This window comes from Cyprinus carpio, chromosome A11 (genome assembly GCF_018340385.1).
Source record: "Cyprinus carpio isolate SPL01 chromosome A11, ASM1834038v1, whole genome shotgun sequence".
Lineage (NCBI taxonomy): Eukaryota > Metazoa > Chordata > Actinopteri > Cypriniformes > Cyprinidae > Cyprinus > Cyprinus carpio.
The window spans coordinates 16,910,736-16,926,446 of NC_056582.1; the positions used below are offsets into that span (position 1 = coordinate 16,910,736).

Sequence of the window (15,711 nt, forward strand, 5' to 3'; positions counted from 1 at the left end):
ACAATAAAGGGAGGAACAATAAGAGACGGTGCTATATTGTGAATGTAAAGGGCATTATTAGATGCGTTATTAGATTATTATTACTAAACGCTTTATCAGCATTTACACTGTCCATGGTACAAAAACCATTATAAATTATTTTAATTGATTTAGAAAATAACAATAATGATTTTTAAATGAATTTGAAATTAGAATTCCATATTTACATTAATTTTCACATACTCATAAATTATGTAAACAATATTTCATATCATTTATATTTATATAAAAATAAATTATTTAGTTTATAAAAATACAAATATAATTGTTACTGTCATGTAAAACAAAGACAATAAATTATTATTTTTAAAATGATTTAGTTAATTGATTAATAATTAATTTAATATTTCAGATTATAATATAGTGTTCATTTAATATTTAATAATATTCATTTCATATTTAATAATAATGAATTGTAATGAATTTAAATGTATAATTCCATATTTACATTTATTTTACATATATACATTTATATTTCTATATTTACTTTTATAAAATATTTTAAACAAAACATTTTTTAATTATTTATTGTATAACTTTTTAAATATTCACAAGTTTTAAATATAATATTATACATAGCTTTTTGTGTATAATATTTACAACTATAAGTTTTTCACATCATATACATTTATTTTTTTTCATCAAATGTTAAGTTTAATAAAAAAGATCAGTGATTCTTTTACATTAATACAGTTAATTTCGGTTCACAACTACAGCACTGCAGAGTAAGGCAGCGCTCTTTAAACCTAATGTCTAATTATGAGAAATATTTCCCAGGAATTTAGATTATGATCTCCCTCTCACTCTCTCCTCTCGGCTCAGGCTGCACTAACAAGCTCTGTCAACTTCAGTCAAGCCTGTCAGAATGAGTGCTAGTGTATGCGTCGGTCTGCATGTGCGTGTGTGGCAAAAGATACAGAGTCACCCAGCATTGTGTCCACACATTCCTTATTAATATTCTGCACTACATGACAAAAGACACTTCAAAAACCGTGTGCATGGAGGGTGAAATCAAAAGGCCTTGACATTTTAGAGATGAGAATGGCTCTGGCCTGTGTTGGTTATGCTTATAGTAAGCTTGACTTATGGCAGAAGAATTCTGGGTAAAAAGAAATGCATAAGAAACACATTTGATGTCTTTTTGTTGCCCCCTGCACCTAAAATGCACTTGTTTCCCCCAGGAAACAAGGCTAAATAACTTTTATAATTTTTCATCTATAGAAATTGCATCTTAACATAAGAATTTTTAGATATTTGTACTTGACATAAACAAAAATACTCATCAAAAATACTAAACATTGCTTATGCTTTAAAAAGGGGAGGAGAGCGTAAGAAACTTGGTTTACCGAGGAAAACCTACTCCTGACCAGGTTAGGTTCATGGAGTAAGTTACCACAGTGACTGACTCTGAATATTTGTTTCGTACTCTATACTGAGATAAACTGGTTGTGACGAGTGGGGCGGGGCCGAGAGTCGTGGGAACGGAGCGAGGCCGGTGGAGTGATTGGGAAATGAGCGAACACTCAAATAAAACTTTAATGACAAAATAAACATAAAACAGCGCGACAGCCCCTCACGGACGACTGCCGCGCACAAACAAAAACCAAACCACAAAATAAAGCCCAGGCCTGGTCCTCTCTCGTCCTTCACTGTCGTCGCTCCTCTTTTGTATCCTCCCAATCTCCTCCGTGGGACTCGAGACCGGTGAGTGGAGCAGGTGTTGCTCATTTCCCAATCACTCCACCGGCCTCGCTCCGTTCCCACGGCTCTCGGCCCCGCCCCACTCGTCACACTGGTTCTTACCCAACTTTATACTGAGGGCTGTTTGCTCTTGAGGAAAAAAAGCAAATTTTGATTATCTTCTCTCTCCGGCACTGCTATGATTGACATTCTGTAGAGCCAATTTTGTTAGTTGATGAAATATTTAAATGCACTTCAGTCTGGCTACAGGCAGGCATTCAGCACCAACACATTTTGAATTGCAATGGTGGGCTAATCAAAGATATGTGGCCAAATTAGCGCAGTGATTGAGCAGCAATTAGAACAAGTTTTTCAGAGATGAAACAGCAAAACTTCCTTCTTTACTGGCATTCCAACTGTTGACTCTGTCATGTCAAGACTGCGTTGGACTGGATTGTGCAATGATTGTGTTTACAGAATGTAGAGACTTAATGGAAAAACTGACAGCATTTTTTCAGTGACTCACCTGAGCTGACAGTAATGGCGTCTACAAACTGGTCTCTCCAACTGTTAGTACCAACCAAAAGAGCCAAGTTGGTTTTCTTTATGAGTTTGTCGACTGTGTTCTGGAACAGGGTTAAAATCATTACAACCATGTTAACAATACTTAAAAGGTTTAATGGTCACATTTTACAAATTCTCATTTGCTTACTTTAGTTAATTTAAACTAACATTTACATATACATTTTTCAAAATGTATTTTTTGTTAACATGAATTTATACACTGTGAACTATCAAAGAACAATTGTATTTTTATTAACGAAGATTAATAAATGTTGTAAAAAGCATTTCTCATTGTTAATTCTTGTTAGTTACTACTATATTACCTAATGCACATAAAAGATTGTAAAATGTTAAGGGTTTAATTTAAAAAAACAGTCATCCCAAACTCATATGACTGACATTCTTACATGAAACGCAAAGGGAAATACTTTTTGATTTTTGGCATACAATGAAAGGGATTCCAAAACAACATAAAAATTGCTTGCATTGTTTCCGTTTCAAGAATTTGGATTTCACCCTGATACATCAAAATATTCATATAAGAAAAAAAAACTAAAAAAAAGGTTCCACCCAAAACAAACCACAAAATCACTCTGATACAGCAGATTTTTCAGATTAGGAAAAAGATTTCCAATAAAGGTTTTCCTCAACTGCAACCAGCGAGAAACCTGCCAGCCTGAACACAAAATCTTATTTATTACAGCCCAGAAACTGATTTGTCAGGACGGCATCGCCTGTCGATTATGAAGGTTGTAGTGAGTATTACACTGGTAGAACACCATAAGTTCCGCGCATTCACTCAAATCTTCAGATACGAGGAAATCATTTCGCTTGAGGCCAAGCAAATTATCTGACAGACATGATGAAAACTAATAAACCCTCTGACGCACAGAGGCAGTGCAGGAGAGGACCAAAGAGTTGAATTAGAGATAAAAAACGGACACTGTTAACCCAGTAATAAAGTGACAGGCAGTCTGAAAAGGTGCGGTAAATAGCTCTCGCCCATTTTTCTGCTGTATCCGAAGAGCATTAAGGTTGAAATCATCTCCAGATGTCTACTTCAACAGGGAGGATACTATCCGCTCAGCCGATCTCTGTCATCCTCTCATTCACCTTTTAGTCTTCTAAGCCCCTCATTCCATGCTAAAAAAGATGGTCACCACCCACCTGCAAGTCAAAATGCTTCCAGTGAACATAGATGGGTGTTCGAATGTATTTTTTTATGACAGATTCCTCATGAGCAGAAAAGGTACCTTAAACTCATAAGTCTTCCTCAAATGAGCCAACTTCACATCAAGTTTCACATGTTCACCCAGTGCTCGGCGCCCTCAAAGTCAGCAATACGCTCTCGATCCTTCTCTTTGGCCCAGGAGGTTCGCCCAGAGCCTTCCTCTTCAGCCCAGGAGGATCCTCTGAGAGAGAGACAGTACAAATCGCAAGAGAGGTTCACAGAAAATTTGATGGAAAAAATACAAAACAATGGGAAATGCAATATATGATGATGATTTTTTTAAAGATGTTGGGTAACCGATTCCTTTCCCTATATACAATAATGCAGTTCTTATAAAGTCTAACAGCATATTGCCCGATTGAAAATACGCAGGCGGTGATTAATGCAGCCCGGATTTAGCATTGCAATATGCCTTGCATGCTAGACGCTGCCATGAGGTCGAAGACAGGTGCCCGATGATCGCTCTTTCGCGTCAAGGATCTATTAGGACCGTTTACCATTCTCACAATTGTTTTATGGAACAGGATGTTTGAGCTAATTTGCTCAATACGATGCATAGGCGGGTAAGAAGATCACAACATTTATAGTGACAAAGAGGGACTGATTTAATGAAGTGAAAAGAAAGATACAATGGATGAACGGGAGAGGCGCCGAGGCAGCGACACCTGTGATGCTGATAATGGTGGAGGGGATTGGTTTGTCTCTACCCTGCACTTTCCGGGCAGTTACAATCCCTGGCCTGATGAGCCCTCAACACACTTCACTGAACAAGGCTGTGCACAGATGTTAACAGTCTAACGGAGCTTTTATTTATGATGGTGCAACAACTAAATAAAGCTTTATAAAGGCAGATGATGGAATTTCAAACCCAGGTATGTGCCCGGCGCTTTGAGAGAACAGATCTAAATGTATTGCCTCTTGATATATTATAGTTTGAAGGTAGATACGGTGTATATAATTAGGCATAGGCAAAAAAATACAAAACAGAATTAAGGCATCAATGGGACCTCGGTGTAAAGTGAGGCCGAGGACTGTAAAGTGCATTTACCATCGATACTAGTATAGGCCGAAAGCGGTTAATATTTACTCGTGGTCGAAAAATAACCATTGAGATTAAATGAAAATATTTGTATTCCAGGCGGTACCCGAGATGGTACACAAAAAAAGGAATGTTCCAGATGGAAAAAAATTCGATAAACAGGCGAAATACAATGTTTATATATATTAAGATAATGAACACTTTAATTATATAATACATATATAGCAAACTGCAGTTTAAAATGCGTCAATGTCCCATGTATCATACATAAAAATCCCCACACTTCCGCCTGGTGAATCCAGAATATCATTGTCCTAATGTCTATGACCCCGACACCGTGTGCTATTTTTAGAATACATTCTTCTCTCAGTGATAGAAACTTTCAGCAACTGACATCCTTGGACACAGTATCAAACATAAATGTTCTTTGAGAATCCAATGTGCGTGCTGCCACAGTTGAGTGAGTTTGACAGACGTTACGAAAGCACTGACACACTATCTTTAAGCAGACTAGCTCCTGCATCTCATTAGGAATCAGCCTGTTTGCCTTTGGAAACTGTCATGAAGGTTACTGAATAGGTGAAAGGGGGTGTGTTGTTGCCCATCACACAATGTCTTTAGTGAAACTTTGTGGCGGGTCAGTTCCCCACATGGCATTTCCCGCCAACAATCAGCATGTGCCCTGCAAGTTCAAAAGGCACTGCCTCCCGAAATGAATCTTAAGTTTAACCCTGGTTTTGCTTGAATTGTTTGGTGTTTCTTGTTTCAAGAATTTGTGATACAGCAGATTTTTCAGATTAGGAAAAAGAAAACCAATAAAATACATCATAATTAAAATAACTATCATACTAAAATACTATTCAAACTTAAAAAAAACACTTACAAAAAAGATTTTCCACAAGTAGGAAATAAGCTTTCCAACTAAAGTTTCTCCCTGCAACTGCAACCAGTGCAATTCAATCATGCCAGCCTGAACACAAAATCTTATTTATTACAGCCCAGAAACTGATTTGTCAGGACGGCATCGCCTGTCGATTATGAAGGTTGTAGTGAGTATTACACTGGTAGAACACCATAATTCAGTGCAATTCAATCAAATCTTCAGGATACGAGGAAATCATTTCGCTTGAGGCCAAACAAATTAATCTGACAGACATGATGAAAACTAATAAACCCTCTGACGCACAGAGGCAGTGCAGGAGAGGACCAAAGAGTTGAATTAGAGATAAAAAACGGACACTGTTAACATGTATAAAGTGACAGGCAGTCTGAAAGGTTGCGGTAATAGCTCTGCCCATGTCTGCTGTATCCGAAGAGCAATTAAAGGTTGAATCATCTCCAGATGTCTACTTCAACAGGGAAGGATACTATCGCTCATGTCCAGATGCTCTGTCATCCTCTCATTCACCTTTAAGGGCTTCTAAGCCCTCATTCATGCTTAAAATGTCATCACTCAACCTTAAAGTAAATGCTTGTGTGAACATAGATGGGTGTCTGAATGTATTTTTTATGACAGATTCCTCATGAGCAGAAAAGGTACCTTAAACTCGTAAGACTCCTCAATGATTACTTCAAGTTTCACATGTTCACCCAGTGTCGGGCGACCCATTTCAGCAATACGTCTCTCATCCTTCTCTTTTTTAGTCAGGTTCTCCTCTTCCCCGTCCTCTGAGAGAGACAGACAAAGCAAGAGAGGTACAGAAAATTTGATGGAAAAAACCAAAAACAATGGGAAATGCATTATAGGATGACATTTTTCTAAATGTTGGGTAACTATTCCTTTAAGATACCACAGTAAAACAGTTCTATAAAAGTCTATCAGCATATTGCATTAATTGAAAACACTTTTCATGTGATTAAATGCATGCATTTAGCATTCAATAGCTCTTGTATGTTAAACTAATGAGGAAATGACAGCTGATGATCTCTGGTGTCATGATCTATTATGACGGTTTACATTCTCAAAATTGTTTTATGGAACAGGATGTTGAGCTAATTTGCTCAAACATGCATACATGATAAGAGATCACACATTTATAGTGACAAAAGAGGGATTGATTTAATGAAAAGAAAGATAAAGGGATGAACGGTAGAGGAAATGGATACCTGTGATGCTGATAATGGTGGAGGGGATTGGTTTGTCTCTACCCTGCACTTTCCGGTACACATCCCTGCCTGATGAGCCCAAACACATTCACTGAACAGAGTTAGCACAGATGTTAACAGATCTACGGAGCTTTATTTATGATGGTGCACAACTAAATAAAGCTTTATAAAGCAGATGATGGAAATTTCAAATATCACTTGAGAGAACAGAGCAAATATGTATTGCCTCTTTGATATATTATAGTTTGATAGATATTACAGTGTATATATTATGCATATTCAAAAAACATAAACAGAATTAACATCAATGGGACCTCGGTGTAAAGTAGGTTTATGACCCTAAAGTGCATTTAATTACATAGTATAATTAAATATATTAATATTTACAGTGTGAAAAATAATTCATTGAGATTAAATGAAATATTTGTATTCTTTTTAAAATGTAAAAAAAAAAGTAATGTCAAAAGGTCATAAAAAGGTGACACAGTTTATATTATTAAGATAATGAACACTTTAATTATATAATAATTATTAGCAAACTGCAGTTTAAAATGGATTTATATCATACATAAAATCAACCACACCTTCGCCTGAATAGAATTTGTTCAATGCCTATGACTGACATATGCTATTTTTAGAATGATTCTTCTCTCAGTGATGAAACTTTCCAGCAACTGACACTCCTTGGACACAGTATTCAAAGCATAAATGTTCTTTGAGAATCAATGTGCGTGCTGCCACAGTTGAGTGAGTTTGACAAGACAGTTACGAAAGCACTGACACACTAGCTTAAGGCAGACTAGCTATGCATTCTCATTAGGAACCAGCCTGTTTGCCTTTGGGAATAATGTCAATGATAGTTACTGAATAGGTGAAAGTGGGTTGTGTTGTTGCCCATCACACAATGTCTTTGTGAAACTTTGTGGCGTGCAGCAGATGTGGCATTTCGAAACAATCAGCATGTTGTAGCAAGTTCAAGGCACTGCGAAGGAAATGAATCTTAACTTTAGAAACTAGTGCTGTGTACACAACTTGAAAATGAGGCTGTAAAAAGGTTTCAAATGAGTACACAGGTAAGTTAGTTTCAGAAATTGAATTTAACATGTTTAGTATTTATTAGAGACATGGACTGTGTCTGAAAAATATTGATAATTTTAAAGAAGTTTGTTGTTTGCCGTCTGTTGCTGTGTGCCAGTATTCTGTGAACTGGCCTTAAGAATAAAAATAGTGTCTGATGGAGTGGTTATAAAAAGAAAATTTCATTTTTTTTAATGTGTAATTACGTATTTCAAATGATTTATTAATTATAAAAATATAACATTTAAAATACATTTATTTAAAATCTATTTAAATTTTGATTCAATATCATTTTCAGACAGCCAAAAACTATAAATTATTTTAGAAATTATTGATTAAATAAAAGAATTGTTATTATTTATTTTATAAATATTTATAATTTATAGTAAAGTTATATATAAATTTACAATATACATTTTCTACCCACTTTATCCACTGAAAAACAAGCACTGTAGTCTTTTTTTTTTTTTGCCTGTATATGAATCAATATATTATTTTTAGATAGCCATGACAAGCAAACCCATGTGAACTGTTTTTGATGTGAAGGTAACTTAACAGGAAAGAAAACAAAGCAAATTTGAAACTTTGTATCTATCTCCGGTCCTATTTGGGCAAATGAGCCTATCAGGCAAACACACTAAGCTACTAGTTTACAAAGTGTGACAAACAAAGGCTTCAGCTTATCATCAAGCAAACCAGTTACTAAACACACCCAGTGTTATATTTAGGTTTCAGCTAGGTGAAAAGTAAAATATTATCTCTTACCATAAAGCTTCTTATCTATCAAAGAAAAAAATGATCATCAAAAAGATTGAATCTATGAAGTCATTTGCTTGGTTAGAGTAGCAAGTTAGCTGTAGCTGGTAATGAGTTAGCTAAGCAGTTCTAGTGATATATTACTGTACCTGTCTTCACGAATCCACCTAAAATCATAAAAAACAGCAAAAATCTTTGTTCATTTCATGTTTTAAAGACTTGGTTTTAGTAATGACAGAAAAGTATGTTAGTATTTGCCCAAATTAATGTGGAAATAAATATCAGCATAATTTGATTATTGGCTATGCTATTTAACCAGCTTGACCAGCACCAAAACAACATAACTGGCATGAAAATCAATTAGCAACCAGCATGGAAAATAGACAGCTCTTTGGAGCATAAATAGTGAAAGATTAACCAAATTGATGGATATAAGATGATCTTATCAGCATCAGCAGACAATGTTTGACTAAATTTGAACAAAGAGCTTATACATAATAACAAATAAACATCTGCACCATCATGTGATGAGATGAAAATTTTTAAAGTGATTCACAGAAATAATGAGCAGGGGGGAAAAGAGCCAGCTTACCACATTCATGCAGCAACATAGCTGATGTAGACAAATGAAAGACAGACAGGACAAAAAAGACAAGAAAAAATGGAGATAAAGAAAAAGCAAAATGATTATGAATGAGCAAACAGAGTAACACAGACAGGATTGGTGTGCAATAAGATTGTGTTTCTAAAATTAGATGACTCCAGGTGGGACTGCGGCTTAGAGTATTGGTGGAAATCATCAAACACTGAAAAACAGGAGTTTTTGAATTTGGGACTTCTGAATACAAACGGCTTTGTACTCCATTATAATCTATACATTGAAAAGTAGGTGGTCAGTGAGATTTTTAAAATGTTTTAAAGTCTTTATGTTCAACAAGGGTGGATTTTTAATCAAATAACACAGAATTCTGTAAAAACTGCAGTATTATGAAATATATATATTGTAAAAAAGTTGTGCTGCTTATTTTTGGAAACTTTCAGGAGTCTATTATAAAGAGAAAGTTCAAAAGAATAGCAATTATTTGAAAAGGAATTCTTGTGCAAGCCTTAACTTTTGATACATTTCATTTAGATTTCAATTTAAAAAATCTGAAATGTGAAAAATGTGTATGAAGTCAACAAAAATCTTTTTCTGTCACAACAGAAATAAAAAAATGAAATCTCACAGGTTCTGGAATATGGCAAGAAACCCGTGTATCTGCTGCTCATTATGGTTCAATTGTCCTTGTCTCATCCTGGCCTGAAGGAATGGTGCCTGCAGCTTTAGTCCTGGTCAGAATTCTCACATTAAAGGTGCCTATTAAAATTATGCCTGTTCTCTGAGAGAGCTCTTAACATTTGGCCAGGAGGAAACATGGCGGATAAATCCACTGAAACTGAGCAGCAAGAACAGTAGAACGGAAGTAGAGGATCAGCTTTGAAGGAGGAGCGGAGGAAGGAAAAGACAGAAGCCAGAATAAAGGGCAACTGCAGAGAAAGAAAAAGGCTTGTTTCTTTGCTATCTTTCACCTGTCCATCCCCTCCTCCTCCATTCTGGTTCCTGCAGCTCTATGAAGAAGTTTGCATGCTTGTCATACTCCTCATGGTCAAGAATTTTAACCTTTATGGTCTTCCTGTGGGGGGAACATAAAATCACATTTGAGGTATGACGTGTGCTTGTGTGTTCGATTTTAGGCACATCAGATGCCTCTAAACAGCAAGTAAATGAGCCAAATAAATTTATAAATAATTATGATAGAAGACTCTCTTTTCTTATTTGCGTCATCTATCAATTTTGCTGCAGAATGTAATGGAGAAATTACTATGCATCCCAAAAGTCAAAAATTACATAGAATCTAATCAAATTTTGGGTCACAAAAGGCCATTGAGATAAAGGTAACTAAAAGATTTTATGACAAGATATTATTTTTAGCATACGTTAGGTCTAGAGATGTTGTGGATGGACTATGAGCCAGCTAACTGTGACTCTTTGCCCTGTTGGATTTGCACATTATTAACACTTCCAGTTCAGCCCAGAAGTAGGCAGCACACCGGGGCTGTGTCAGGGAAGTGGGACCCGGGGAAGACAACGTCCCACCTTTTCTCTCACTCATTTCCACCAATTGTGGCTCTCCAATCTCCAGGAAGAAGTTCTTATTCTTTTCATACTCCTCATCATCGATTATATTGATCTGAATAGTTTTGCTGAAAGAGAGAGAGAGAAAGAGAAAAAGCACAAGTTTGCAGACATGAGAGAGGCACAAGGGAAGAAAAAGTGTGGAAGAATAAAAGAGTAAAACATGCTAGAGAAATAACCAAAATTAAAGAAAAGCAAAATGAAAGAATATGGACATTGACAATGTCGTAAGCAACATAAAAAGTTATTCAAATGTTAACATCAAAGGAACAGTACACTCTAAAAATAAAACTGTCATCATTATTATTTCTTTTGTTGTTGTTGAACACAACAGGAGCTGTTGTGCAGGATATCCACAATGTTATTTTATCTACAATGTAAGGAAGCAATATATATATCAGTATATCACTATCCTGTAGATCTTTTGACAATAATTAAAAATAATTATTAATTAAAATGACCACAGCTGATTACAGCTGAATGTCAAATGGCTTTGTGTGCCATTGAGGAAGTGATTAGCTACACCTGATTGAGTTTACAAGTCATTTGTAGGAGGGGGGTGATCTTTTTTCCAACTCAGTGAATATATATATATATATATAATTTTTTTTTCATGTTGGTGTTATATCTTTCACTTGTAAGTTATAAGTTGCACTGAGTATATCTGGATAAAACAAAGACTGGGTCTGTCTTAATTTCAGGCTGCAAAACAACAAAATGTGATTATTTTAAAGGGGGGTGATTATTTTCTATACCCAATGTATATGTATATATACATTTTTTTTTTTTTACATGTTTTTAAAATTGCAATTTTATGAGTAATTAAAGAAAAAATATCTAATTCATTCTCTGAAGGAAATGGAAAATTGCTTTGACATATTGTGGTCAGTCTGAATGAACTGTTTATATGCACATGCTGCGCATGTTTATTATCTATCCATTGACTGTTTTACATGCTCACACTCATATAGAGTGGCATACTGTACATCATCACATAATGTGAGTCGAAACCAGTGGAAAGCATTTGAAAAATGATCTGCAATCACAGCTATGTTTACTGGAATGTGCTGGTCTAAAAGCCCTTTAAGTACTTCTGTCTGGTTTTGAGAATAATACAACAGGCTCTTCCTCCATCTCCCTTTATTGTTACTTTTTTAAAAATAGAATCAATTTACTTTAACCATTACACAATGCATTGTAACAAGCCACTACCATAATAATAATAATAATAATAATAATAATAATAATAATAATAATAATAATAATAAATAAAAATAAAAAATAAAAAATAAAAAAATAAAAAGAATTATACAGGTCAACAATGTTAAGCCAAGAACAGCCAACTTAATGGAACAGTCCACATAAAAATAAAAATGAGAGTCCAAAGAGTTGATAAAAACATCACAATAATCCACAAGTAATCCACATGACCCCGGTCCATCAATCTTGTGAAGCGAAAAGCTGCATACTTGTAAGAAAACTACATCATTAAGACGTTTTCAACTTTAAACTGCTGCTTTCAGCTAAAATACGACTCCTGTGTCTATAGTATTGGTTTCTCCAGTGAAAAAGTCATCTCCTCTATGTTAAAATGTTTCATGACGAACATAAAACTTTTAACTTAACAAGATGTTAATTGATGGACTGGAGTCATGATGTGTGGATTACTTGTGGATTATTATAATATTTTTATCAGCTGTTTAGACTCTCATTCTGATGGCACCTATTCACTGCAGAGGATCCTTTGTTGAGCAAGTGATGCAATGCTACATTTTTCCAAATCTGTTCTGTTAAAGAAACAAACTCATCTACATCTGGGATAGGTCTGATGTGCAGCAAATTTCCATTTTTGGGTGAACAGTTCCTTTAGTAAGAAGGGTTTGTCTGACGGACATATTTCTGATATATTTCACAAACAAATCAAGCAGAAATGTTCTATTTTATTTATTTTTTTTTACCCAGAAATTGTTTAAAATAAGCCAATCAGAATGCATCTACCAGTTTCAGCCAGCTCTTGCAATTTGTGTGTGCAACGTGCCGTGTGAGTGTGTCATCTAAGGCTGAAACTATGACAGTACAGACAGAAAGCTAAAACACTTCCCTTGAAATACTCTCTACCTTCATCCAGGCATGTGCTCAAAATAAACCCTTCCTCCTGTCTGTGGGCATATAAGCTCCGCTTGTCACAAAGTCCTGAATTTTTCTGCCACCAGCACACCTCTGCTAGACAACAACACAGAGACTGAAAATGCATAGTGGGTGATCCTGTGAAACGGAAGCCTTTTTCAGTCTTTTAATGTGATTTTTTTAACATTTGTATAAGATTTTAAACATTCTATAAGGCACGTAATGTGTTAATAAATTTAATCTCAAGCTAAATAAATACATGTTATATATGCTAGCATATAATTAGGCATTCAGAATGTTCATAGTTTAACACTTTAATTAGATATCGCAAGCCTGAAACTACAAGTGCTGTTTACTGTTTACACATTTATATGTGAAGAACACAAATAGCATTCGTTTTGTAAAGTGACCCCAGTATGCTTGAAACCAACCCCTAGCTAAACTAGAACACATTCTACAAACCCGATTCCAAAAAAGTTGGGACACTGTACAAATTGTGAGTAAAAAAGGAATGGAATAATTTACAAATCTCATAAAGTTATATTTTATTCATAATAGAATATAGATAACATATCAAATGTTGAAAGTGAGGACATTTTGAAATGTCATGCCAAATATTGGCTCATTTTGGATTTTCATGAGAGCTACACATTCCAAAAAAGTTGGGACAGGTAGCAATAAGAGGCCGGAAGAGTTAAATGTACATATAAGGAACAAATGGAGGACCAACTTGCAACTTATTAGGTCAATTGGCAACATGATTGGGTATAAAAAAAGCCTCTCAGAGTGGCAGTGTCTCTCAGAAGTCAAGATGGGCAGAGGATCACCAATTCCCCCCCCATGCTGCGGCAAAAAATAGTGGAGCAATATCAGAAAGAAGTTTCTCAGAGAAAAATTGCAAAGAGTTTGAAGTTATTGTCATCTACAGTGCATAATATCATCCAAAGATTCAGAGAATCTGGAACAATCTCTGTGCGTAAGGGTGATATTCGAGCCCTTAGACGGCACTGCATCACATACAGGAATGCTACTGTAATGGAAATCACAACATGGGCTCAGGAATACTTCCAGAAAACATTGTCGGTGAACACAATCCACCGTGCCATTCGCTGTTGCCGGCTAAAACTCTATAGGTAAAAAAAAGAAGCCATATCTAAACATGATCCAGAAGCCCAGGCGTTTTCTCTGGGCCAAGGCTCATTTAAAATGGACTGTGGCAAAGTGGAAAACTGTTCTGTGGTCAGACGAATCAAAATTTGAAGTTCTTTTTGGAAAACTGGGACGCCATGTCATCCGGACTAAAGAGGACAAGGCCACCCAAGTTGTTATCAGCGCTCAGTTCAGAAGCCTGCATCTCTGATGGTATGGGGTTGCATGAGTGCGTGTGGCATGGGCAGCTTACACATCTGGAAAGGCACCATCAATGCTGAAAGGTATATCCAAGTTCTAGAACAACATATGCTCCCATCCAGACGTCGTCTCTTTCAGGGAAGACCTTGCATTTTCCAACATGACAATGCCAGACCACATACTGCATCAATTACAACATCATGGCTGCCGTAGAAGAAGGATCCGGGTACTGAAATGGCCAGCCTGCAGTCCAGATCTTTCACCCATAGAAAACATTTGGCGCATCATAAAGAGGAAGATGTGACAAAGAATACCTAAGACAGTTGAGCTACTAGAAGCCTGTATTAGACAAGAATGGGACAACATTCCTATTCCTAAACTTGATCAACTTGTCTCCTCAGTCCCCAGATGTTTGCAGACTGTTATGAAAAGAAGAGAGGATGCCACACAGTGGTAAACATGGCCTTGTCCCAACTTTTTTGAGATGTGTTGATGCCATGAAATTTAAAATCAACTTATTTTTCCCTTAAAATGATACATTTTCTCAGTTTAAGCATTTGATATGTCATCTATGTTGTATTCTGAAAAAAATATTGAAATTTGAAACTTCCACATCATTGCATTCTGTTTTTATTCACAATTTGTATAGTGTCCCAACTTTTTTGGAATCGGGTTTGTATAATATTTAATTTTATTAGGCACATAATTTTAATGAGTAAAGAGCAGACAGGTTGTTCTTTTCCACTTTCGTGCTAATAAGACCATCCATCTTTCTTTCTGTGACTGACAGCCTGTAATGACTCAAACAATAGACTGATAAACTGTTACAAAAACAAAAAGGACAAATAGAAACAAAAGCTTGCAGATGGGAAAGAGCACAGTGCCACTGTGCGTCACTGTGTACATAGTATAGGTTTATGTAACAGTAAGGGTTTACAGGGTGCGACCCCAAAGACATACTGCACTGTGTTGTATTAGGGCATGTTTAATGGGAAGGCCTGTGCAAAAACGGCAGACAGTCTGTTTACATAATTTACTAAATCCTAACACTTTCTCTCTGTCAGGGGCTGTTCACACACAACATTACTTACATTTAAAATATGATGGAGTGTTTTTAAAAGTAAAAAAAAAAAAAAGGTTTACTTAAAAATGACTACTCACTTTTATGTCCTGAAATTAAATACAGCTCAGATGAATGTGTCCCCCTTTTCCCCATTCGCCCTCTAATTCTATAGAAAGCAACACAAGCAGTCTATCAATTCATTTTATAGGGCAATCCATGGGACACCATTCATGTTTGATGATATCCAGAGGCTCTTCATCTACTGCAGCAATGCTTACCAAATATGGAGTGCAGTCTAATGTGAAGAGCAGTGGATACTTTCCTTATACACAATTTATTCTTACTTCCAGCTGTTATTTTGCACACAACACCAAACAATGATTCTTGACTAAATGAGCACAACATAAATTTCTGATTTGCCAATAATAAAAAAACAACCCCAAATAATATTAATAATAACTCTCTCTCTCTCTCTCTCTCTCTCTCTCTCTCTCTCTCTATAT

General features: G+C 35.7%; 1 protein-coding gene across 12 annotated transcripts in view; it reads right to left on the reverse strand.

The window, feature by feature from the left end:
* Window positions 1-15,711, reverse strand: part of LOC109081696 (sodium/calcium exchanger 1-like) — a 40,539-nt gene that overhangs the window by 3,187 nt on the left and 21,641 nt on the right. For 5 of the 12 annotated variants that reach the window (XM_042766562.1, XM_042766574.1, XM_042766566.1 and 2 more), the window contains 7 exons: window positions 10,630-10,736; window positions 9,085-9,105; window positions 8,642-8,659; window positions 8,502-8,516; window positions 6,660-6,728; window positions 6,094-6,221; window positions 2,246-2,345 (listed from right to left, as the gene is read on the reverse strand). In XM_042766562.1, the coding sequence (XP_042622496.1) occupies window positions 2,246-2,345; window positions 6,094-6,221; window positions 6,660-6,728; window positions 8,502-8,516; window positions 8,642-8,659; window positions 9,085-9,105; window positions 10,630-10,736 (458 nt within the window). Of the gene's footprint in view, window positions 1-2,245; window positions 2,346-6,093; window positions 6,222-6,659; window positions 6,729-8,501; window positions 8,517-8,641; window positions 8,660-9,084; window positions 9,106-10,061; window positions 10,166-10,629; window positions 10,737-15,711 lie in introns of all 12 variants that reach the window. The other 7 variants (XM_042766567.1, XM_042766570.1, XM_042766569.1 and 4 more) reach the window with 7 other exon arrangements.